General features: G+C 46.7%; 1 protein-coding gene and 1 pseudogene across 1 annotated transcript in view; both read right to left on the bottom strand.

Moving 5' to 3' along the window:
- Nucleotides 1–11,915: 11,915 nt before the first annotated feature.
- LOC142456502 (DNA-directed RNA polymerases I, II, and III subunit RPABC4 pseudogene) lies at nt 11,916–12,095 on the bottom strand (annotated as a pseudogene).
- A 3,194-nt stretch (nt 12,096–15,289) lies between these two features.
- MAGI2 (membrane associated guanylate kinase, WW and PDZ domain containing 2) overlaps nt 15,290–25,604 on the bottom strand; it is a 1,549,501-nt gene continuing 1,539,186 nt past the window's right edge. Inside the window, exon 22 of the mRNA XM_075558486.1 lies at nt 15,290–18,659. Within this exon, the coding sequence (XP_075414601.1) occupies nt 18,004–18,659 (656 nt within the window). The 3' untranslated portion in view covers nt 15,290–18,003. The remainder of the gene's footprint in view (nt 18,660–25,604) is intronic.

Genomic DNA, 25,604 nt, shown 5'->3' with positions numbered 1-25,604 from the left:
ATGTGACTTCTCCTCAGGGATGTCTTGGAGGAAGTGAACAGAGAGGGTGGAGTATTCCCTCAGGAGGAAATACAGGAGTTCCCAGAATCCTCAGGAGAAGGCCATGCCCACACAGAGGCCTCAGTGGTCATATCTTGATTGACAGGCAAGACTCTACCCCTTCACTTGTAATCCTCTCAAAGTGACACCAGATTGTGTGTCACCATAGCCTGGGTCCCCAGATATGCTCAGAAACGTGGGTCAATGTGGCTTATTGGGCACCTACTACCAGGGATACCTCCCGAAAAGTATTTTTAGTCCTCCCCCTTCCCTAGGAGGTCGGTCCTTCCACTTTTTCTACCAACAGTCATGCATTAGTGCTCCCTGCTCACGCACACGGAGGGCGTCGATTCTGGTTACTGCGTTCCACTGTATTTCAGGATAGCGATACCGATGGGGATTGCACGAATGCCACTGGTGGAGACCCGTCGGGAGTGTTCCGGGCCACTTCCCACGAAGGCGATCTTCTCTCAGTTACAGGGTCGGCTGTTATGGTTTGACCTCGTCCCCGGCTGAGCATGGTAGAGGCACCCTCTGTCCCGAGTAGCGGGTACAGTCAGCTGCCCGAGCAGCCCGTAAACTGGCATTCTCTTGTGAAAACTAGAAGTGCTTTCCTGTGAGGGCGCCCAAGGGGAGCGCCCGCCCGCCCACCTGCCCGCTGCGGAGCCCGAGGCAAACCAAGGGAAGAAGCTCATTAGTGTCAGTGCGCACGAGTGTTCCTGTGCTCAAAGCCTCTGGAAGAACATCCAGATAAGCGCGCCCAGTCATCTTTAATCAAGGCCATGTTTCAGATGTCTAAATGGTCCCCGAGTCACCCGCATCTGGCTCTTGAGTGTCTCTTTGTAGAGTCTCCAAAACCACGAGCCACCTTACGTGGCTCCAAGTGGCTTCGGGAGTGAAGCTATTGAAACCAGACAGGCTCCTTCGCACAGTGTGCGGACTGCTCCGTGAGCCCAGAAAAAGACGCTATTGGTGCTTGCTGCGAAGTTAAGACATAAAATGCCACCTGCGAGGACATCTGGGTCTAATTTGCCTTTGCAAGGCGCTTTCTACTTATCTGGACGTGGCCTGCATCTCAGTGATGGAACATGGTAAAGATGCTGGCCCTTCGAAGCGGCTTTGTTCGTAAGTGTCTCAGCACGTACTTCATCGCCCTCGAAGTTTTAACACAGCGTTGCAACCGCAGCAAGGAAATTGTCTCTGACACCTGTGTGCCCTTAAGGCTCTCTGTCCCACGCATTCCGTGCGAGATGAAGAAGGCGAACTCAGGAAGAAGTGGAAGTGACTTTTTCTAGGCTGTTCCTCCTGCCCATCTTGGCTCGCTTCTCCCTTTCACCCCTATTTCCCCGCTCCCCCCGCCTTTCTTGAAAAAACAAACAAACCGAATTTACTGCTGTGGAGTGGATTCCGACTCCTCTATAGGACAGGGTAGAGCAGTCCTTCTGGGCGCCTGAGACTGTACGCCTGTGAGGTCCAGCCTCACATCCAGACTGGTCTGAAGGGATGGTTGTGTAACTGAAGGGAAGAAATTAAGAGAAAGACAAAAGTTTTGGGGTGCCCACCTCTGTCATGGCTTTAAGAACCAGGTCCAAGACTTTGGGGCCAAGTGTGGTGCCCCAACAGACTGCACTGGAAAAAACTCCTAAAGGCCAACAAACAATCCTTGAACTAACGACAAGCTTTTCTTTCTTGTGTTTTGTTTTGTTCTTTGTCAGTGGTTTGTTGTTGTTTTGTTGTATATTGTTGCTTGGTTTTGCTCTGTCTTGTTTTTGTGCGTGTTATTATCTCTACAGATCTGTCTAAATAAGATAGGCTGGATGAACAATGTGGAGGAGAAAACAATGGGACCGACAGTTCCCGGGGGACATGGAGAGGTGGGGGGAAAGCTAGTGGTGTTAACAAACCCAGGGACCAGGGAACAACAAGTGATCCAAATTGGTGGTGAAGTGGGTGTGGGAGGCCTGGTAGGGCATGATCAAGGGTAATGTAACCAAGAGGAATTGCTGAAACCCAGGTGGGGATGGAGCATGATAGTGGGACAGGAGGAAAGTCAGGGGAAATAGAGGAAAGAGCTGGGAGGCAAAGGGAATTGATAGAGGTCTAGATAAAGAACATGTATATGCAAATAAATCTGTATATGTGGATGGGGAAATAGATCTATGTGCCTATATTTATAGGTTTAATATTAAGGTAGCAGAAGGACATTGGGCTTCCACTCAAGGACTCCCTCAATGCAAGAACACTTTCTTCTATTAAATTGACATTCTATAATGCTCACCTTCCTGGCACAACCGCTGAAGACAAAGTGGGTGAATAAACAAATGTGGTGAAGAAAGCTGATGGTGCCCGGCTATCAAAAGATATAGCGTCTGGGGTCTTAAAAGCTTGAGGGTAAACAAGCGGCCATCTAGCTCAGAAGCAACAAAGCCCACATGGAAAAACATACCAGCCTGTGTGATCACAAGGTGTCGAAGGGATCAGTTATCAGACATCAAAGAACAAAAAATCATATCACTGGCTGCACACCTCCATGATATGATAGCTGAGGACAAACGGGTGCATAAGCAAATGTGAAGAAAGCTGACGATGCCTAGCTATCAAAAGAGATAGCGTCTGGGGTCTTAAAGACTTGAAGATAAATAAGCGGCCATCTAGCTAAGAAGCAACAAAGTCCACATGGAAGAAGCACACTAGCCTGTGCGATCATGAGATGTCGAAGGGATCAGGTATAAGGCATCATCAGAACAAAATAATACCATAGCGAGTGAGAGGGCAGAGTGGAGACCCAAAGCCCATTTGTTGGTCACTGGAGATTCCTCTTGCAGAGGGGAGGAGACAAGCCAGTCAAGGTGCGATGTAGCAACAATGAGAGATACAACTTTCCTCTAGTTCCTAAATGCTTCCTCACCCTCCCCCCACTATCATGATCCAAATTCTACCTTGCAAGTCTGGCTAGACCAGAGGATGTACATTGGTACAGATAGGAACTAGAAACACAGGGAATCCAGGGTGGACGATCCCTTCAGGACCAGTGGTGTGAGTGGTGATACTGGGAGGGTAGAGGGAGCCAATTACAAGAATCTACATGTCACCTCCTCCCTGGGGGACGGACAACAGAAAAGGGGGTGAAGGGAGACGTCAGACAGGGCAAGATATGACAAAAATAATAATTTATAAATTATCAAGGACTCATGAGAGAGGGGGAGTGGGGAGGGAGGAGAAAATGAGGAACTGATGCCAGGGGCTTAAGTGGAGAGCAAATGTTTTGATAATGATGAAGGTAAAGAATGTACAGATGTACTTTACACAATTGATATATTTATGTATGGTGATAAGAGTTGTATGAGCTCCTAATAAACCAATTAAAAAAAAGAATTGGTGAACATCCAAACAACAAAAAAGACACAGGTCCAAGTAGATGGTGAGGTTATATTCTCAACATCAGCATATATAGTCTTGGGGCATGCAAGCTCTCCTAATTACAGGTAACCACAAAGGGGTATACCCCAATCCCCAGGGGTCCCTCAGTTCACTGGAGGAATCACAATGCCAGTGCTGGGGGCAGGAAAGGGGGAGTGACTGTTCCCCGAGCAGTGAGAGCAATAGCAGCAATGTCTGCCCCTGTAGTTTAAGCTGCTGGCTAGATGGCACTCAGCCATGTGCTTGTAAGAAGTCACTTTAAGGCAGCATGATTATGGGAGGATCTAGTGGGTATGAACATTGATTATGAGAATGTGATTGGAACTCATCTATAACCCAGATATATGAAGGCCTCCCTCCACCCAGAATCCTGGCCTTAAAATATGAGAATAAAGAATTTGTCTGCGTACATTCTCTTCCCAGTCCTCTGTTTTCCACATAAGTCCTGATGGGAGTAGAAAGCCTCAACTTTCTCCTACAGGGCTACTGGTGGTTTTGAACAGCTGACCTTGTGGTTAGCAGATAAATCTTTAGTTACCAGGACTCCTTTCCTAGATCAGAAGGTTTAGAAGGTCACACTTAAAAGATCCTACTTCCTTTAAGATGTTTCCATCTGGCACCTTGCTCCAAATATGTTATGATGGAGTCTGTTGCTAAGGTAACACTCCCTTGACCACAAGGAAGCAGCAGACACATCACAATGTGGGAAAGTCAACAGGACACGAGTAGGGAGGAGGAAAACACACACATAAAAAAGTGTCAGGGAGAAGGGAGACACTATAAATTTTAAAAGAGAAGAGGCTTATGAATCAGGGTCAATGTGTGAATCTTGCTTGAATCTTGGTTTGAATCGGAGCAAGATGAACATATCCAAGCTGGACTGGCACAGTGGCTGCAGCGATGGGCTCAAAGTTAGCAATGATTGTGAGGAGATGGTGCAGGACTGGGCAGTGATTCCTTTTGTTGCACATAGGGTTACTATGAGTCAGAACAGACTCAACAGCGCCTAGGAAGAGCTTACTGCGGTTACATGATATGAAGGTATCATTGCTAATTCGGGTAGGATGTGTTTTTAAAAAGCCTTTGTGGTAGAGTGCAATTTCTGAAGAGGGCCTTCTACTCATGTCTCTAACTCCCATCAAAGGAGTGGGTGTAATTATGCAAATGGCATGTGTCACTGATGGACAGGATTGATCCATTTTCATTGCCACACCCTCACCCCGTTATAAGAAGAGCCATCTTTGAAGCAGGACAGAGGGAGAAAGCCTAGGAAGACTGGAAGAGCAAGTTCCAGAGCCCTGTCTGAAGTGGCCGAGGCTGCGACTAGAGGCACAGGGACTGCGGGATGAAGGCTCAGAGGAGCATTGCGCACCGAAATCACAGGTACCTCCTCCTCTGGCCCCGAGATTATGGAACTGGGAGATAAAGTGTCGGGGTGGTGTTGGCTTTCTGGCCCACTGAAACAGAAGCCAAGTGTGGTAGATATATAATCATTTGTCAATTTGAGGATTAAGAGTGTAGGGGTGGAGTCTAGCTTGTCAATCAGAACATAGCCAATGAGACCTCTGTGTGGGCATGGCCTTCTCCTGAGAATTCTGGGATATCGGTACTTCCTCTTTGGAGGTAGGAGACACTTTTCTCTCTCTGCCACTCTCTGGGAGACATTGCAGCTGACAAGACACATGGAACTACCCTAGTACCCTGAGCCAGACAAGCCACATGGATGCAACCAGACCTCTGAAGCCGGAGAAGCCACACAGAGATCCCTGCCAGCGCTGAGATGCTTACAACGCTACTGGACCAAAGAATTTCTACCCACGGGTTTGTGATCGTCCTGCATTTGGCTTCATTGCATGTGTTTCGTGAGTCTGAAGAGGACTTTATAGATGGGTGTTGGACATATGGGCTAATATCAGATTTATGGTGTTGGACTGGGTTGGGATGTTTTCTTAATGTTCAATTGCTCTTGTATATCTCCCTTATACACACATATGTGTGTCCATAGATTTGTTTCTCTAGTCTACCTGGACTAACACACCAAGGGATCATGTGGCTGAGAAGCTAAGGATCAGAGAGGGTTGGAGCTGCTGGTGAGGAGAGGCGTTGCTGTGGACCATTGGCTGATTTTATTCCTAAAAGCCTAAATAGTAATCCCAGGCATAAACAATTATCATTTGAAGTATAATTTACATACACATGCAATGAAATTCATGAGTTTTGACAAGCACATAGAGTCATGTAACCCACCAGCAGAGTCAAGACGTAGAACAGTTCTGCCAACCAAAAAGCTTCCTGGAGGTTAATGCCCCTTGACTCACAGCCTCTAGCAACCACGATTCTTTTTCGTTGTCCTTGGTGATGCAGTGAGATAAGTGGTTCAAATCCACCAGTGGCTTTGTGGAGCCAATTTGAGGCTGTCTGCTCCAGTAAATATGCGTAGTCTTGGAAACCCGAAGGGGCACTTCTACTCTGTCTCTTGGGGTTTCTATGAATGTGAATGGACTCCTTGACAGTGGCCTTGGGTTTTGTTATATTTATAAGGAACTCTGGAAGTGCAATGATTAAATGCCAACAGCTGACCAGAAGGCCAGCTGTTCAAATCACTAGTAGCCTGGCTGGGGAGAAAAGACCTGGTGCTTACACAAAGATGACAGCCTCGGAAACTCCAGGAGATGTTTTACTCCGTTCTGCATGATTGCTGTGAGGTGGGGTTGCCTGCCTGGCAGCCTCAGCAACAGTTAATCTATAGAATGAGTGCCATGGTACAATGTATTTGGCCTCTTGAGTCTGAATTCCTCCACTTCCAGTAACACATTGCTAGCCATCTCTGTGGTTGTGTCAGGAGGGTTCCCTTTCATTGGCAGAAGTCTTCCAGTGCTTGGATGTGCCATTGTTGGTTTACCGCTTCCTCAGCTAAAGCACACTGGAGTTGAGTCACCGATTGAATTGTGTCCACCCAAAATATGAGTTTCATCAGCTGTCAATTTCTTGTACTGTTGCTGGGACGCTGGAATCTAGTTCAGTGGTGTTTCAGATATCAGCAGGGTCATTCATGGTGGATGTTGCCATCTCTCGAAATAAATGCTTTCCATGCCCACCTTAGATAGTTGTGAGGAGCAAGTGGAGATTTGAGTTTGTACTATGCTTTTGCATCTGATCAATTGCCGTATATACTCAGGGTAATAATCCTGCCATTCCAATCCCAGATAAGGCCCACTACTATGTCCAGGGATCTTGACCTTGGAATGAGGCCAAAGTCACTAGACAGATCTGTACAGAGGTCCCCTGTGTCAGGTGAGTAGATACCTCAGGCAGTCCCAGAGAGAGCTTACTCAACTTCAGAAATTCATCATCTGCCCTCAGGACAGTGTATTGGACAGATTGTAGGGACACTAGCTGACAATCCAAAATGGCCACACTTCAGCCAAGTAGGCATTCCCAGTGGGCCCTCCAGCTCATCAGGAAGACACTCCTTCACACAGGCAGGCCAGACCACAACCAGACACATTCCTCTTGCTCCCTCATCAGAACGATACAACCTGGTCCACACAAGAGGAGTAACCTAATAATGCATTTCAGGTGCCTATCATCAATAGTGCAAATCGTTTCTGTAATTCCCCATCACTCACTGTTGTTTATCACCTGGTGTCAAAAGACCTCCCACAACGACCTCCCGTGGGGGTCTTTTCCAGTCCAGCTGACCACTGGTGCTAGAAGCAGTACTGCTGGCCCAGTCAGTCAGCCTCCTGAGTTCAAAGAATCCGATGTCCCTCACTGTGGCTCCAGGTCCGGTTTTTATTGCTCTGCCTCCCTGTGTAGGGAGTTTCTCTTTCTTCTGGACTGACGCCCAAACAAGGATATTCATTTATGTAAGAGCTTTTTATTGAGTACTTGCCTAATTCTGGCCCTTGTGGTAAACCAGACCGAGGTTTGAGTTCTAGATCCACCACCGAGTAGTTTCAGAATGACCTTCAGTCGTGCCTTTATGGCTCTCTTGCTCAGATCCTTTCGAAACTCCCAGGGAGTGTGTTTCCTTCCCATTCCTAGTGTTACCTCTTAGGGAGCCCTTATAGCTTAGTGGATTATACATTGGCTACTAACAGCAAGGTCAGCAGTTTGAACCAACCAGCTGCTCCTCTGGCTAAAAATGAGGTTTTTCCTCCCATAGAGATTTAAAGTCGAGCAACCCAAAGGAGCAGCTCTGCTCTGCATGCAGGCTCACTGCGTCAGGACAGACTCGATGGCAATGAGTTTGGTTTGATTTGAGTTGTATTTCTCTGTTCTGTAAAGTCATTTGATATAGATTTCTTTTTACTCTCAATACTTCTCCAAATCTCCGTCTTTTAGGTAAATGGTTTTCACCATCTGAGGAAAAAGTGCTCTGGGAAACCACTCCTCCCCCATCATGTGCGCCTGTTCTTCTTTCTCTACCTCCATTTCCCCCAGGGCTTCTTCCCCACTCCCTCCCAGTCAGTGTCCCTCCTTTCCACGATCTCCTTCCCTTTGGCCTGGGAGCAGGCAAAAATCACCTCCCAACTTGCTTTCACCCCAGACCTGAGTCTGTTAGATAGAAACCAAACCCTGTCTGAATTCTGCCCCGGGAGGGCGGGAGGGCGGGCCCTAGAGTTGATCACTCTGTTAGCCTGGATAATAAGAAGACCCACGTTTAAATGGATGTACTGCCGCTTGTGCCTGTTCTGTGGCTTTGGGCAAGTCACGTCCCCGCCTGAATCTCAACACTCTCATCTGCTTAATTCTGTGGCCTCAAAAGTCCCTTCTCAACCCTGGCTGTTCATGACCATTTGAGTCTATTGGTGACTTTCTTTCCAGGTTGAATTGAGACATGGATTAAAGTACCTACTTTTCTTGATAAGGCATTAACTCAACACTTATTTATATACTTAACAGTGCTAGAGCTATATAATGGTGAATGAGACATCTGGCCCTTGACATTGTTAGCAGGCAATTAATTACCGTGCATCATATTCACCATTGATAGTGGAAAGAGTGCTATAAAGGATATCTCGACACCATCCAGTCTGCTCTGACTCAGAGCACCCCTCTAGGACAGGGTAGCACCGCCCCTGTGGGCGTCCAAGCCAGTAACTCTAAGGGAGTAGAAAGCTTCGTCTTTCTCCCGCAGAGCAGCTAGTGGTTTCAAACTGTTGACTTGGTGGTTAACAACCCAACGCGTAACCACTATGGCAGCAGAAGCAATTAAGTCAAGCTTGAGGAATGGGGGAAGCTTCCTAGAGGCACCCCCACCCCTTGAAAGTCAGGAGCTAGCTGGTTGACAAAGGAAAAGATTGCTCTAGATCAGTGGTTCTCAGCCTTTCTATGCTGCAACCCTTTCATGCAGTTCCTCATGTTGCGGTGACGCCCAACCATTAAAAAAAAAAATCACCTCCCAACTAAGCATCAACCAGCCAGTCAACCACCCACCCACCCAGCCAGCCAGCCATTGACCACAAATAATCTAGTCTTCTCTTCCAGTGAGCTGTCAATCCATTCTCTTTTCCCAGCATTTGTTTCTGCTCACTCCACACATGGGGTGACTTACACTTACCATTTTACAAAAAGGTTTCTTGAACCTTCAGTGATCAAAATAAATGATCCATTCTCAGTCCTGATCCTAAGTGACATCGTTGTAGGCATCGGTAACTCTGTATTCTGAGAATCCTTCCCTCCCTTGAATTTCATATCCCTGCAGTGTCCTCACTCACGACCCCTTCCCTGACCTATCTTTCGGGACCCATTTCCCAGTGTAGATTTCTTCCCTCTCTACCTTGAAGGCCACATCAACTTTTACTTTTAGGTTTAAAATAAAGGTTCTCAGCCTTGGCTGCTCAACCTTTAAGGGTCTGTCTTCGTTTCTTAGCTCCCCACTTGCCATCTTCCCCCATTGCCTGGACTTCTCGTTTATAAATTCCATCCATAAGAGATGAGAACGCGGACCCATCCTACTGTACTATGATTTGGTAATGTAACTGATAATATCCATAGAAGAACCTATTTCCCCAAAGTCTGATTCCCTAATGCAGCAGCTAGGACTTCAAAATAATTTTTTAGGGGAAGGCCATTCAATGAATGATAGGAGAGCTTGAAACAAGTCCCAATGCCCAAGCCACACTGTTAGCATGACCCGAGAGCCCCACAGACTTCAGATGCCAACGTACCTAGTGACGGCATGTGCTCTGTGGACTACGCCCAGGCAGGGATGGCTTGGAGCCCTGGTGACAATACTTTTTGACCTATCCTTGTTGATCTAGTCCCCTTCTCATTTAACTCTGCTCACTCAGGCTTGAAACCTGTGATTGATGCAACCTTGCTCCTCCAGCGGGCAGTCCTGAGACCATCAGTGTCAAAAGGGTAATATTGATAAACTTGGAAGGAAACAGAAATACTGATGAACAAGTATTAAGAAATTTTTAAATTGTAGAGAAAAAGGCCAGGAAAATGGTAACAAGGATCCTTTTTGCTCATCACGACAGTGCATCTGCTAGTTCTTCTGGGGCAACAAGGCTGTGTTACAAGAAGTTTGTTGGGAAACCTTATCCCAGGCACCCTGTGACCCGGATGTTGCCCCTTTAGTCTTCCGTTTGCTCTCAAAATTCAAAGGACATTCAAAAGGAACACCATTTGAATTCCCTGCGATGGCCAAAACTGCTGTTTGGATGTGGTGTAAATGGAAAGGTACAGGATTCTCCAGGGAAGGGTGAAAGGAGACTGACTCTCGAGGGAGATTATGTTGAGAAATAATAGTCTCACACTTTAATATTTTTACTCTACAATGATTTCTATGGCTCTGTAGCAATATTTGTGACTTATTTTCAACTCAACAACTATTTTTAAAGTCGTGTTAAACTCCATTAAAGAGTGTTCTTTTTCACTCCCAAAGTTTTACCGTAAATCCATAAAACTTCGGACCCAATATCATGTTTAAACCGACTTCTGGATATTTGCTGCCATCAATCTAAAGCTTGTGAAGAAAGCATTTTATTCTGTATAGGTGCTTTAAGCATGTTTTCCATTAAAATCTCATATTTGTAGATTGAACTAGTTCAAGTTCCGTAAAAAACAAACAAACAACAAAAACAAACAAAATACCTGCCATATACTTACCTGACTAATTGTGATGGAGCCAACAGGAGAAAGACAGGGCGTTCTACACCCGTAAAGAGCGACAGTCAGAAACCCACAGGGGACTTGTACCAGGCCCTGGGGGGCTGTTAGAAGTCAGAAGCCACTCGATGGCAGCGAGGTTCTTTTTCTCTCTTTCTTTCCTGATTGAGCCATAAAATTAGTCAAGTCACCCTTTCAGTCAGAGAAGGTCTGACATGCTTAAAAAAATCAAACAAACATGAGCTCTCACTCCGCCAGGGCAAAGGAGGGCGCTTCCTCCGTCCTGATTTCTTCCTGGAGCCTCCGCTGGGCTCGCGGTTCTCTCTCCCGCAGACCACACTGTAATGCCTGGGCCGGGTTTTCCACACCTCCAGGCAATATCACCAGTGGGCCTAGCGCCCCTCCCCTGTGGGCCTGAGAGGGGAACTGCGATGCTTACGGTTTTATATGGGGGATTTTTCAGAAGCAGGTTGCCAGGCCTTCCTTCTGAGGTGCCCCAGAGAGGACTCCAGCTGCCAAACTTTTGGATAGCCAAACTCTTTGGACTAACCAAATCAAGACAAGACACTAACGTGTTTCAGGGTAACACTTGGTTCCACCAGGTTTTTATGGCCTTGACCTTTCAGAAGCAGATCATCCGTCCTTTCTTCCACGACCCCACCGAGCACGCTGAGATCACCAACCTCTGTTAGGTTAGTAGTTGAGCATTATCTGCACCATCCAGGCATCCCCCAAATTAGGATAAAATACAGCCGAGGTGAGTAGTTGGCCTTTTTTTTTGGTGGGAGTGTGTGGACTGTGTGAAACTCACTCTTCTTGAACCGATTCTGAGTCTCAGCGACCCTACAGGACAGAGTAGAATTGCGCCGAGGGTTTCCAAGGCTGTACGTCTTAATGGGAGCGGACTGCCTCATCTGTCTCCTGTGGAGCCAGTGCGGGGTTCTAACCCCAGGCTTTTTGGTGGGGGTCTTTGAAAAGGACGCAGAGAAGTAGAACTAGCAAACCTTAACCAGAATCTGAATGACTGGAAATGGGATCCCGCTGGTCGTCCTTGCCAGTGCCTGCCCCCACGGATCTCCAGGGGGAAGCCAGCCGGCCTGAGACAAAACCACTTCTTTGGACATGGGCACATCTTATGAGGATTTTTTTAATCGAATGAAAAATAATTTATTTACACAGTGCACTCATAGATAGCTAAACACAATTTGGTTTTTGAAACTAAATGAGACCATATGTATCCCATTACATTCAGAGTGCGTTATCCGAAAGTCACACAGCAAAGTGAAGCCGCAGGCAAATCCAACACACGTGCAGACGGTCTCTGACTTCACGCTTCATCGAGCACCAAACCCCACCAGTCTCTTAGTCGTTTTCCTGCACATTACGCTGTATCCACATCCTCTGCCTCTGATCGGATCCCTGGATGTTATTTCCTTTTCCCTGTGCCATTCTCTGCAGATGTATATCATTGGCTGCTGCTTTGGGGGTTGCACGTCGTCCTCCTGGGGGTTCATTGTTGAATGCCTACGAAGTCAGAGACAGTGCTCGCTCTGCAAGGCTACACAGCAGCAGCCTCGTCTTAGGATTATAGAACATACAGGCCACATTTACTTCTTACTTAAGAAAAAGAGTCAAAGGCCATGGTTTCCCCTAGAAACATTGAGCAGACCTTGACAGATTCCCAGCCTCCTCCCGGTGAAGTCCTTCTCCAAGAGGCATGAAAATGAGCTGGAAAGATGGCAGCAAACCTTGGAGCCCGTCACGTAGAGAAGGCCCGCATTTCCGGTGGCTGGTTTCCCTCCGTGGGTGGTGGGACAGATTTTAGCATGTATGAAACCCCTGATCACGGACTTGCCTGGCTGGTGTGGTTATCAGACGCCCAGCATGAGTTTGTTTAATTCTAGAGTGTCGTTTCATTGTTTATACACAAATGTTTACAATGACAGCTATTATTACCGCCGATGATCATCATCATCATCTCCACACATTTTAATTGGCGCCCTAAACGAGCTAGGCATGGTGCAGATCTCATCATTAGACACAGTACCCTGACTATTTTAAGACTTGGAAAGCATTCTTATGATTTTACAAGCATATGCCTGGCACGATGGTTGGCTGAAAAAGAAACCGCTGTTCAGTCCAAATTCCGTCAGTAATTGATTGGGTCGTTTGATCTTGCTGTGCGTATCATGAGGGCAGGGGCAGGCCCGGCTTTGGGGAGCTATGGGCCTACATATTCAGGGGAAGCTCAAGAAGAAAGAGAGGTAACATTTCAAGGTAATTTCGGGGCTTGTGCCCGCCTTGAGTTTCTTTAGCTTTATAGACAAATTCACCTTTGCCGTGGGAATAGTCAAGAAAGAAGTTTCTGGTCAAGGGCCTCCTGCCGCTAGTGAACATTTGAAGCGATCCAGGCAGACATACTTGAATAGCCACGTGGACTAGGATCTTGGGGCCTGTACCCTCCCCGGCTTCCAGGCTGAAAGCAAAGGCTTCTCTGCCGGGAGCCTGGCGGGGTTTCGAGGCAGAGGCTGGCCAATTGGTGGGCTGTGGGCCAGGTGTGGCAGGAAGATGGCTCCGTGTGGTGGTTCCTCCAGCTCCCACAATTTGGTACATCTTAAAAATAAGAATTCCTTACCAATGTTTTAAAACCATAACATTGCAAATGGAGTTTATTTTAATTTAGAAAATTTCCTTTTCTTTCTCTTTAGAAACTGGAATTAATTCCTACCTATATTGGATTTGATAAAATGACAGCTTTTCACCCTAGTCCCCACTGTAGTTTCCTTGACTTTTTCACATTCTCCTGACCTTGGAGATACAGGAATTCATGAGGATGTTCTTGTCCAGCGGTCTTTCTCCCCACCCCTGCCCCCACCCTCAACCCCCCTTCACCCTGAGTCTCTACCTCTGGACTGGTCCCTTTGGTCTGTTTTTGAGCTTTGTAGCGTTCTACTTACTAGTTAACTCACTGCCATCAGGTTGATTCCAACTCATAGACCCAATGCAGGGTTTCTGAGACTGTAAATCTTTATGGGAACAGCCCCCTCCCTCTCCTCCAGAGCGGCCGGTGGGTTTGAACTTCCCAATTAGCAGTGTAATGCTGCTTCTCCAGGGCCGCCAGAGTGCCTGCTTACTGCCCCAAAGACTTCATTCTCGCTTTTCAAACAGGATTTCCTTTTGTATAATTGACAACCCACGTTTTTGACTGCAGTATTTTGTAGGTCTTTTGAGCCCTGGTGGTGTACTGGATTACATGTTGGGCTTCTAACCATTTGAATCCATTGGTTTGCTTTTACGGGAGAAAGATGAGGCTTTTTGCTCCTATGAAGAGTTACAGCTTCAGAAACCCAAACGGGGCAGTTCTCCGCTGTCCTACAGGGTAACTATGAGTGGCATCGACTCCAAGGCAGTGGGTGTTTGGGGGTTTTGCTTTTCTAGCTTGCATCGAGTCATGCTCAGATGTTTCACACAAGAACTACATACATGTTACAAACACCTTCACATTTGTGCTTCAAGTCACACTTCCTGTCACCTTTCTCCCTTTTCTAAAAGTGATAGATGCTGTGTTTAGTTTTGAAAAAGTTCACTGTAGTCAAAGATGGGCGGTTTGGGGGTTTCAGTGCTTGGCTGCTAACTGAAAGGTGGGTGGTTTTGCTTACCCAGGGGCACCTCGGGAGAAAGAGCTGGTCATCTATTTTGAAAATGCCAGCAGCTCTACTCTGCCACACATGGGTCGCCATGAGTGAAATCACTTTCCTGTTGAAGAGCCACGCTTGGAGAACTGTGGGAGCCACGTGGAGCCCCGTGCCAGTGCTGAGAAGCTTCCGCTATTTGATCCACAGGAATTTGCACCCACTGGCCTGTGACTTTCCAGTATCACTGAATGGGGTTTCCTGAGTCTGAAGAGGGATTTATGGACTAGTATCGCACTTATGGATTTGATCTGGACTGGGCTGGGATGTTTTCTTATTATACAATGACTCTTTGATCTAAAGCTCTTTCTTACACATATCTGAGTGTCTCTGGAGCTGTTTCTCTAGTCAAGCAGGCCTAACACAACCCGGTCTAACTCAGTCACAACTGGTTACTCGACATCAATCGGAAGAGTGATGACAGAGCCTAGATGAGAACTATTTCTTTGGATTATGAACTCCCTAGTTTTCATGATAGTGTTGTCCTTACCCCACTACCAGACAAACCTCCAAAGGTGTGTTTGGTCATCAGGTTCATACGTATTCTCTGTTCCTTACCAAAGGCTGTATAACCTCCTTGAGGTTTTGCATAAAAAAAATCAGCATTAAAAGGGAAATATGTGATGGAATTTATTATTGAATGATACCTTAGACCTTTTTTTAAATAAAAGGCAATATGAATCAATGTAGCAAGCCACAGACAGATGCTGTTCGTTCATAAATTAAGTAGTAAGCTGACAGCCAAGTACTAACTAGATTTTCTATGGGAAAACTCACTTTACTTGGGCTGGAAAAGTCCATGATTTTTTCACGTGCATTGCTACTCCATTTTAGATTCAAGTTCCGAAGAAACCCTGCTATGGTTAGACTTACATTTTTAAAATCAGTAAAATAACTGCTGTTTTTAAAAAATTAAATGAATCCCCAGGAATGATTTACTTCAAATTAACACACAGCCTATATAGTTGGAAAAAGAAAAGATTTTTGGATATATATTTTATTTGACAGTGTTTTAGAATATCATACAGTAAACAAGATTTCTGTAAAAGTTAATTTATCCATAGTGGTGCGTTTCATAAAAATAGTTGCTCACTTACAGTCTTTTTGTGACTATTAATACATGGAATTATATTTATAGAGATACAGCTGTACAGGGTAAATTCACAGCTAACACTACACAGAAGTATTATTTGGAATGGGATTTAGATGAGGTGCTGTCTTCACAGGTTATGGATAACAGCGGCAGAAAGCAATTACAGTCATGCGTCGCTTAACATCCAGAATGTGTTCTGTGAGATACGGTATTATGTGACTTGGATGTTGTGAAAACACCGTACTATTATATACAGGCAGTCCCCAGATTACAAGTGAGTTCTGTTCTTAATCTGGTTGTCTTTAAATTGAATTTGTATGTCAATGGGTACAGTTAGTTATGGTTCGTTTCTAAGGTCTGCTAGTCAAGTGTCTTAGTATATAGTTTATCTTTTTATGCTTAAAAAAACATTTAAAAAATACTTCCAGGTAGACAAAAACCTCTTTAACATAAGAATGCAGTAATAATAACAATCATTTTTTGATGCCTGTCCCAAAGCAGTGCCTGTTTGTTTACGAACCATTGAATGTGCGGGAAAATTTTAATAGAATAGGCTTTAAGGGGTGGGGATCATGGATGTATATGTGGTAGGGTATTGCCCCAAGGGATGTTATTCGGCGCATGACTGTATTACACAAGTAGTAGCTGTGAACTGTGCAAATAAGAGTTTATGCAAGCGTAATCAGTGTTTGTTTGTTTTCTTTTCCTTTTGTAACACATGGAAAATAAAGGTCAGAGGATACAGTACCAGGACGTGCAGCTACACTACAGAAGCATTGTCCAAACCAGATTCAATAAATTAATGGCGAGCTATACTGGATTTCTAGCCCAGGGGAGAAAGACTAATCGAGATGAAACCAAAAGTACTGTAAACTGCTACATGTGTTTGTGCTTTTGTTTATGATGAATGGTTTTCATTTTGGGAAATTGGTTTTACAAGTTGCAAGACCTTCCACTTACAGCTGTCAACCACATTCTCATCTTGTCAAACAATACTACTCCTCTGCCTGGTGGAAATGAAATGGCATAGCGCAAGATACTACAGTTACAGAGAGTCACCGGGGCAGCGGAAGGAGGCTGTTAAGTGTGACCTTGCTCAATGGACCTGATCCCCAAGTTTTACTTGCTTGACTGAAGGTGCCAGGAGGTGAGGCTTATTTGGATCCAGACTCCTGTAGGGCTATGGAAGGATGTTACTGAAGTACTGGAATGAAGCCTCATTTATTTCAGGCAGACTACTGAGAAGCTGCCTTCAGCAACATTTTAATATGTGTAGCTACAAGTACCAATGGACAATGAATTGAAGGGAACACTTAAATACTAAACATTTAAATAGAAATACTAAAGAAAGGGAAAAAAACAGTACTAAAATAACAGGGAAGCAGGGTGGGCCAGGGACTTTTACTTGGGGTTCAACCACTGATGAATGGAAACAGAAGGTTGTTAAGGAGATTTTACAAAAAGAAAAAAGGCAGAGTACAAATCAAAATGGAAAGCAAGTGGGAAAGAGAAAGCTTAGAGAGAGAGAAGCAGAAAGGAATGCTAAAAAAAAACCCAAACAAAAAAAAACCTGTAATGAAAATAAACTGGTGATAATAATTTTTTAATATTGGGGTCATTTCAATCTGAGAAATATAGGAGATATCGTTAGCCTCTACTGTGTCAAAGTGAATAGGAAGCATTGAAAAGACAACAAAAAAATGAAATAGAACAATGCTGACAAAGAAGCTATTTATCCCTGCTAGTCTGGGCTGATGTGGAGAATCTTTTCATAAAGGAATTGCAACCTTGCCAATCTTGGGTACACAATTGTGGTCCTTAAATTGTAAAATTCATTCTTTAGATGAAAACCAATTAAGATCTATGAGCTAAATTGCAAAATTCTGACATATGGCACACTGTTTCCTAGGATACACTTTTTAAAAACGTTTTTCCCCCTCCTATCACTGAAAATGCACAGAAATATGATTGGATCACAGAAATGGCAGTAAAAATGGCATCACACCAATGAATTCACTAATTTCTAACTCCTCCTGCAGTATGCAGGAACGGGCCTAATACCAGAGGTGGATGCCAACGGTGGGCCACAGAAACGTGTCATGGGCGAACAGTTCTGAATGTTTCAAAGAAACCCTTGAACCCCTGTCTAGATATGTCCAGAACAATTTATTTACAATGCTTTAGATCAATGAAAAGATATAATCTTGTCTCAGTTTCAGCTTGCTCCGTGCAGTTTGATTTTTAAGGCGATATTCCAGTTTGTGATTGCTCTTAACCTGTTCAGTTTCTTGATATAAAGTTTGGATGACATCCAAATCCTTCATGCAGTGGGGTGTTTTTTTCTTTCCTTTTTTCCTAAAGCTACACTGCACTCTCTGTGATGTTCCTCACGTTGTTTTGGTTCTTCCATAGCTGCCAAAGCCCCCCACGTGGGCTGGGGGCGGGGGGCTTCAGGATCAGTTTGGGTCTGCGCGGGAGACGCTGGGCCGCCCCCGCTCGTCGGGCACGTGCCACCTCACGTCGACGCTCCAGGCCTCGGGGCCTCGTGGATCGATGCGTGTGCGAGGGAAAATAAATTAAAACGCCGTGAGACGGAACCTAAGAAGCGCGGCCTGCGTGGAGGCGGGTCGGCGCGGCTCATCTGCCGGCCGCCGGGGCGCCGGGCTTGAGGGCGCCGGGCAGCTTGTCGGAGCCCGGCACCTTCCAGGGCCCCGGCGCCACGGCCGCCTTGCGCGCGGGAGCGCCCCCTGGTGGCCGCGCGCCCTGCGGCCGCGGGCCCGCGCGCGCGCCCGCCCGGCCCTCGGCCTCCCGCGCGCCGCCGCCGCCTGCCCCCGGCGGGAACGCGGCGCCGGGCCCGTCGCGCCGGCCGAGCTCGGGGCCCGCCGCGGCGCGGCCACCCTCCTGGCCGCCGGCCCGCGCCGCGTCCGCCGCGTCCTCCGCCGCGGGCCCGGGCGCCCGGGCCTCCGAGGCGGGCCTGCCGGCCTCGGGCCGCCCCTGGCCGCCGGGCGCCTCCTCGAGCCGGGGCCGCGCGGCCCTCTGCGGGCTCGCCGCGCGCTCGCCCCGCTCCCCGAGGCGCTGCTTCTTCTGGCCGCCGGCCGCAAGCTCCTTTGGTTTCCTAACGTCGTGTTCCCTTTTGATATCCCAAGTCGGGTCTGGGCTTATCTGGTGGGAAGGGTCGGAGGGGGGGGCTGGATGTGATGGAGAGAATGGCGCGAGGACGTCCTCCAGGGAGACGCCTACTTCCGGCAGACCTGGGGAGGCGGCAGCGGGAGGACTCCAGGCGGCGGGTTCGTCTGCGGGACAGCAAGCACAGGGTTAGGAGCGGCGACGGCCCGGGTCCACGGCGCCCTCCCCCTCCCCGCTCACCCCCTGCACCCCACCCCGCCCCCATGCCACGTGCGCGGGCAGGCAGCCCCCGGGGCGACGGCTTTCAAGGGGCCCACCTCGCGGCCGCCCCCACCCTCGCTGCCAAGAGGGCAGCCAGCCGCCCCCTGGACGGGCGGTGCCCACCTCCGGGTGGACACACTGGAAGGTCGTTGCAAAAGGAGGCCTAGTGTCACACCCCCGACCCCTTCTCACTCCGTGGGCGTGTCCTCAGGTGGTGGTGGCGGGGGTTATCACCAGGCCCTGACTTGTCAGCCCCGAGACCAGTGGTTCTCTAACGGAGGGGTGTTCCCCGGAATCGTCAGGCTCCTTGTGAAAGTCAAGATTCCCTGGGGGTATTCGACCCAGCGAACCCGCTGGGATGGGGCCCCAGGTGTTTTTCTGCATTGTCAACAGCAGCCGACTGAGTCTGAAGAAGAGACCCCACCTTCGAGAAAACACCGGTCTGGGTCCTCGCAAGCGGAGAGTGACCTTCTCGACCATTAGATGTCACTCAAAGCCCAATTCTTAGCTACCGCGGGACACCCTCAGAAGTTGGATCAATTTTTAGCTAACCAGTATCACTGTGTGCTTAATTCTTTTTAATAGTTATAACATTGTGCCAGGGTCCCAGGACTAAGATAAATGATTCTTTCTAGGAAGTTTAGTTTCAACATATATTTAGGATTTAAACTCTGTCGACTTGCGAAAAGGATTTGAGGCAATTTACAACATCAAGACACATATAAAACAGAATAATAAAAATTAAATGAAAATACCCCCTCCCACACACACACCTTTCCCCCCCTTTTTAAAAAAAGCAACCACTGATGGGAAGCCAAGAAGGAGGAGGGCAGCTGTGTTAAGAATCTGAGATGAATTAGTTGCTGCTTTTGAGCACTTACTAAGGGAGCAAGACTAGGCTTTCAACTCCTGAACAGGTTAAGTCTCAGAAACCCACAGTGGCAGTTCTACCCTGTCCTTTATGGCCTCTGTGAATTGGAATCGACTTGACGGCAGTGAGTTTGCCTCGTTTTGGTTCTAGGTATTAACATCACCCTCTAGTTTCAGGCGCTGAAGGCAAAATTGCAACAGCAAGACCCTACACATTGGTATTGCAGCCACGCCAGGGGGGCACTTCTCTTTTGTAGATTTAATCGCTTTATAGTCAGGAGCAGAGGATGGACGGGAGGCCACACAAGTATTTGGTTCTCTCACTAGCCAAGAGATTCAGTCCCACACACCAGCCTCAGTGTACATTGTGTGTCAGAGACCCTCAGTCCATGAATGGCAAGGGCTTCCTTTGTTTAGAAGTGGAGGTATCTTATATTGTACCTTGAATAACAATTTAGGAAGATAACAATTTACATGGGGAAGAGGGCCAGAGGGCCGACAGTTCCGCCCATTTTTAGCCTACCAAATCAGTTACAGCAAAGTACCTGGACGGTGTAAAATGTGGAGTATGTAAAGTGTGATACTCTCTTTCTTCTTCCTGAGGCCCATATTTTCAGAGTGACCCCCCCAAAAAATCTAGAAAAAATATTCAAACTCATGGGCGAAAATCTTGCCTCTGGTATAGATGCCAGCGGTGTGCTCTTGGACCAGTCGCTAGATTTCTCTGAGCCCTCCACTCCTTTATCAAAGGAGGGCAAAGCGTCTAGCTCCCAGAGCTAAGATCAGGGAAATCATCTCAGGGCAAATGGGTAATGATGATACTTTGCACACTGTCAAGTTGGCTTTTTCAGGTGTTCCAGTAACTGCCTACTTACAGACTGGGCTCCCCAGGAAACCACACGAACTAGCAGACTCCTTGTAGGTATGCGTGTAAAGTAAGCGTAATAAGTCATTCTTTCACACATGCTGTCATTCCCAGCCTTGGCTTTGCTGTATCTCAGGTACCCTTAATTTTCCAAGGAATATTCTGAAATCTGCAAATGCAAATGTCTCCCAGGAAAACCGGATGATGTTTCCTGGAATATGTTGACTGGGTTAAAACTTTGAAACCAAACTAAAAAGTGATGTAGACTTCAGCAACTCCACCTATAGAGGAAGATGTTGTATTATTGGAAAGAGTTCAAGGTGGCCTTCAAAATGCCTACCGGACGACTAGAGGGTGGAGCTGTGTGCAACGGTAACCTCTGACTTGGACCATGGTTATGACAGTTCACGTTTCAATACCCGTTTTCCTACCATTGCATCACATATGGTAGAATCAATTAGCTGGACTTAAATTACTTCTGGGATAAGGGAGCAGGTTAATATTATTCGCACCATTTCCTGAAGAGGAACCGAAGCAGAGAGAGATTAAGTAACTTGACCAAGAGTGTAAAATGGGCTGACCAGGAGTGATATTTCGGGTTTCTTTGCTCTTTTTACTTGCTGGGAAAATTGAAGATCTCACCTTGCAAAGGGGATCCAAGCAGGTGGAATGGAAAGACGCAGGGGTCCCCTGTTGGTCCCGGGTCACGAACTCAGCCTTGAGAAGAGCATCTCGCATTTGCTTCTGAACATCTTACTTATAATGATCAACTGGAAGGACAATGGATCCTTCTTCTTAAAAGAAGATTTCTCAAGAGTTGGTTTATAACCATGAAGTCCTTCACCATGGAAACTAAAAGCTAAAATGTCCCAGGGCCCCCCACTGATGAAGACGATTACTCAGAAATTAAGATCATAAAGTAAAATGATGGAAAAAAATCCCAAGCAAAACATTTATGTGTGTGGCTTAATCATGCTCACTTTTAGAGCAGGAATTGCCCAGCTCAATACCAGACATGTGACGTCGGAGTGAGGCAGGAGCCTGCAAAGCCCTGCAAAGTGACCTTGTCCTATCCCCTGCTACATCTAGGAAGAGCACTGGGAAACACTATGAACCCAAGTTTTGGTGCGATCTTGACTGGTAATAGCCAGAAAAATTAACCCCAATTGACCCAGTTCCTTCAGACCTTGTGTTTGTTTTGGACGTTTTCTGCTGAGGTGTGTGATCGTGTGAGGTGGTTGCTGAGGGAGATTGTCTCACAGCATCCTTCCAGTCTGAGAGTCTGCAAGGAATTACAAATGGCGGAGACACCACCCAGACAGAGAAAACCAGCCAGGTGGGTTTGCTGGCGTGGCTTTATTCCAACAATTGCTGCAGGCCCAAGACTGAAACCACACTGGCTTCTACTCCCTGCCTTTCCACCTTGTCCCCAGCCCCCCATGGAGTGCTCCTGTTGACACCCCAATGCCGCCCGTGCTATCTAATCCAGACGCCTCTCGGTACTCCTAGTAAGACTATTTTACACCGCAGTCCCTTCCTTCGGTTGACCACTCACTCCTTGAAGCCAAATAGCACTTCGGGCTTCTTTAACACCCCTCTCTCTTGCTTTGGATCCAAGCTATCTGACAGTGCTTTCTCAAGTCACCGAGTAGGCTTCTTTCTCCTGCCCTCTGAAGGTGGCCTTTGGCAGGGCTAGTCTTCCTCCATAGCACATAGCCTTTATCAACCGGAAGTCCTCCCAGATGCACACCGCAGCCCAGGACTGCTGCTGCGCGCTGTGCTCGGTAGTCTACACCGGCCTACGTGTGTCTCAGCTTGGCTCGCTTCTGGCACCTTCTATTTAACCCAAATGGAAACCTCTTTGGCCCAAGTTGCCTCTGCACTCTCCTTCGTAGTTCCCCATCTTGGCGAATGGCACAGCCATTACAGAGAGTCTAATTTGGTTTCCTCTTCCTCACCCCACAGATCCAATCCACGTATAAGTCTTACTGGTCTTTCCTTCAACGTTACCTGGATTCTGTTAACTTTACCTTTACGTTCGCCACTTTATTCGAAGAGAGATGGGAGACTGGAACAGTACAGAAACAGGTGCCATTCCACCAGTGTTGTCCGAGCAAGAAAATCCTACTTCAGAGAAGTAGGAACTTTCATAAGCTGTAGGGCACTGTTAGAGGCCCCTTTGGAAAATTAATTTATTGTTTAGAAAAGAGAATTTAATGTGAACCATACTCCTGTCCCCGCCCCGCATTAGTATCCAGGCCAACTAACCTAGTTACCCTACCCTCCAGATGGGTCGGTCAAGCTGTCATTTCTCACCTAGACTGCTACCATAATGCAGTAGTCTCTCTCCTTCTATTCTTGCCTTTCTCTGATATCTCTCCATGCAACAATGTCTTTGAAATTTAAATTAGGTGATGTCACTTTCCTGCCTAAAACTTTGAGTCAATTCCCACTGTTCTTTAATTAAAGCCCCAAATGATTAAAAGCAACTCAGGCTCCTGTCACCTGGCCCCTGCACACCTGTCAGCTACAATTCTCTTCATGCTCTGCTCTTCACTCAGTTCTTCTGGGTGGAGGCACCAAGCTCCCCCATTCTCTGTTTAGAGATGTCATTACCGACTCTTCTCCCTTAATGGCTCTGCCCAGCTTCTCCCCCCCCCCCTACCTCCATCCTTTAGGGTGATACTCTGCCTGCCTCAAGAGCACCCAATTGTTTCTTCATATAATTCATTGTTTGCAATTATATATTTATGTGCTTATTTGATAAACATCCCTCTCAAATGTTAGGTTGAAAACTTTATGAGGGGAATGACCATATTAGTCTTGTTCATCCCAACATCTACTTAATATCCGGCTGAATATTTCAAGAGCAAATCAATCTATTCCACAAATAGAAAAGGAAGCCTTAAAGCCAAATGCCTGTCTGAGGCAACGCTGGAGCGCAAAGGCCTGTCCTTTGAATGCTAAGCTCTCAAAACCGAGTTTGGGTCTGTGGCTGTGATCAGCGTTAGGAAGGCCGATGGTGGAGAGCTGGGGTTGAAGTGGGAAAGCAAATTGACTAGGCTGGTGAGAACTGTGCAGAAAGAAGCAGCCAGCGACAGAAAGGACACTGGGAAGGGTCCTCGGCTTTCATCAGCGGCCCCCGCGATGGGGAGGGCTGCTGGCTCCAGGGGTATGCAGCGCCCTCTCCATTATGATTCTTCTTCAAGGAGCTTTACCCCTGGGAAAATATTCGTCTGCATGCCAATGAATGTCCAGATGAACCCAGAGAGAAGCAGACACTCAATATCTTGGACTCTGTGGGAGGAGTTGAGTCTCCCTTCTAAGTTAGGATCAGGCTTCTTATTCTCTCTACTACCTTGTCTAATCAGCATGCACCTCTCCTAGAAAATAGATCAATTTATTTGCGATCACGTATTATTATCATATATTCCCATAAATTATATAGTGCTGCCTTACCTTTGACTTAAAATGTATACAATTCTTCAAATTATCTTGTAGAGCAAATGCACCCTGTCCATTTCATATGCCACTGATTACATACATACATACATACATACATACATACAGACAGACACAAACACCTCATCTGCAGAGCTGGTGTTTCAGCAGCTGGTGTCTTTTATGGCATATAACCTTCTAAGGGTTAGACAACTTGGGTCAAGGGAGGGTTCCAATGAACTTGTGCTGAAGACTACAGGAGACCAGCTTGGAAGAGAGCCTGCTTCCAGCTCCACACCTCTCAGGCTTCCCGGTTACTTGGGTGCCATTCTGATTGGGGCCATGCCCTTCCAGCTTAGCCCAGAGGCCCTCACCACACACCCTTGTCACCTGCTGTTCTGATTGAGAAATGGGGCTCATCTGTTCTGGGGTAACAGGACAGAAACATCCAGTGGATGTGATTGACAGAGGAAAGCCCTTATTCCTACTGGCGGCTCTGAAATACCATCTGTGCTCAAACCTTGGCTACAGAAGGACAGTCACCATGGTCAGGGTGTTACTGCTAGAAATGTGAACTGGAATCAGAGAACAATATGTGATTTCCTAAGAGCAGGGGTAATGTATGTTTCAAAAATATCCCTCGCTGTGCCACTCCGTGGACCTGGATTGGATTAAAAATATTCATATGAGGTATTAGAAACATCGAATCTGTTTGATACGTAAGTACTTTCACTGTTTAAGTGAGTGAAATTATTCCGTAAAGAGGTCCATAGATTTTGTGTTAGTTCTCATAAACACCTTTCCTGTTGCAACCTCCAGTCTGCTGGGGTACCGAATACTGATGGGGTTGTTCTGCAGTCTATTTTCTCCTCATTTAGAGCACTATAGGAAGATATCAAAAATAATTATGGGAGATCAAGGGGCAATAATGTGAAGCTATTTGGTATTCAAAAGAGAAGCCTTCTCAGGATTGTGTTCAAACCATTACGGTTCATTCAGAGCTGTTCAACCCTCACCGAGGTGAGTGCTTCTGTAGAAAATGTAAACAAGCAAAGTGTGAATTTAAAAAATATTGGCACGAATTAATTATGTTGCTTTCTTCGGCTCTTTCTGATGGATTGTTTCTAGTTTGAGGCATTGTTAAGGGCCTTCAAAGCTGAATTTGTGTCTCCGTTATTACCAGAGAGATGTACACTAGGTTATAAACAGTCACATTTTTAGTTGGGACCATATATGCTTATTGTGGGTTTATGTTTGTTTTCATCTTAAAAGTTCAGTTGAAGCCCTGGCAGTAAACCTGTGTGAGCTTTAGCTTGCTCCAAGACCGACCAGGCGGATGGCAGGGCTCCTGGGGCTGTGAACAATGAACTACTACTCAGTGAGCACTTTGCCTTTCAAAGGAGCTCTGGTGCTGTAGCACTTACATGTTGGGCTGCCATCCTCATGGTTCACAGTTCAAAACTATTAGCAGCTCCCAGGGAGAGAGACTGGTGCTTTCTACTCTCGTCAACAGTTACCTTCTTAGACACCCACTAGGAGTTACTATGAGTCAGCAATGACTAGATGGCAATGAATTCCCTTCGGAGCTTTTTGGTGGCATAGTGGTTACGCATTGAGCTGCTAACTGCGGCTCCCGAGGCTTTAAACCACTAGCTGCTTCAAGGGAGAAAGATGG

The sequence above is a fragment of the Tenrec ecaudatus genome, chromosome 9 (assembly GCF_050624435.1).
Source record: "Tenrec ecaudatus isolate mTenEca1 chromosome 9, mTenEca1.hap1, whole genome shotgun sequence".
Taxonomy (NCBI): domain Eukaryota; kingdom Metazoa; phylum Chordata; class Mammalia; order Afrosoricida; family Tenrecidae; genus Tenrec; species Tenrec ecaudatus.
The sequence above is the reverse complement of the archived record's forward strand: the minus strand, read 5'-3'. Positions and strand labels throughout refer to the sequence as shown.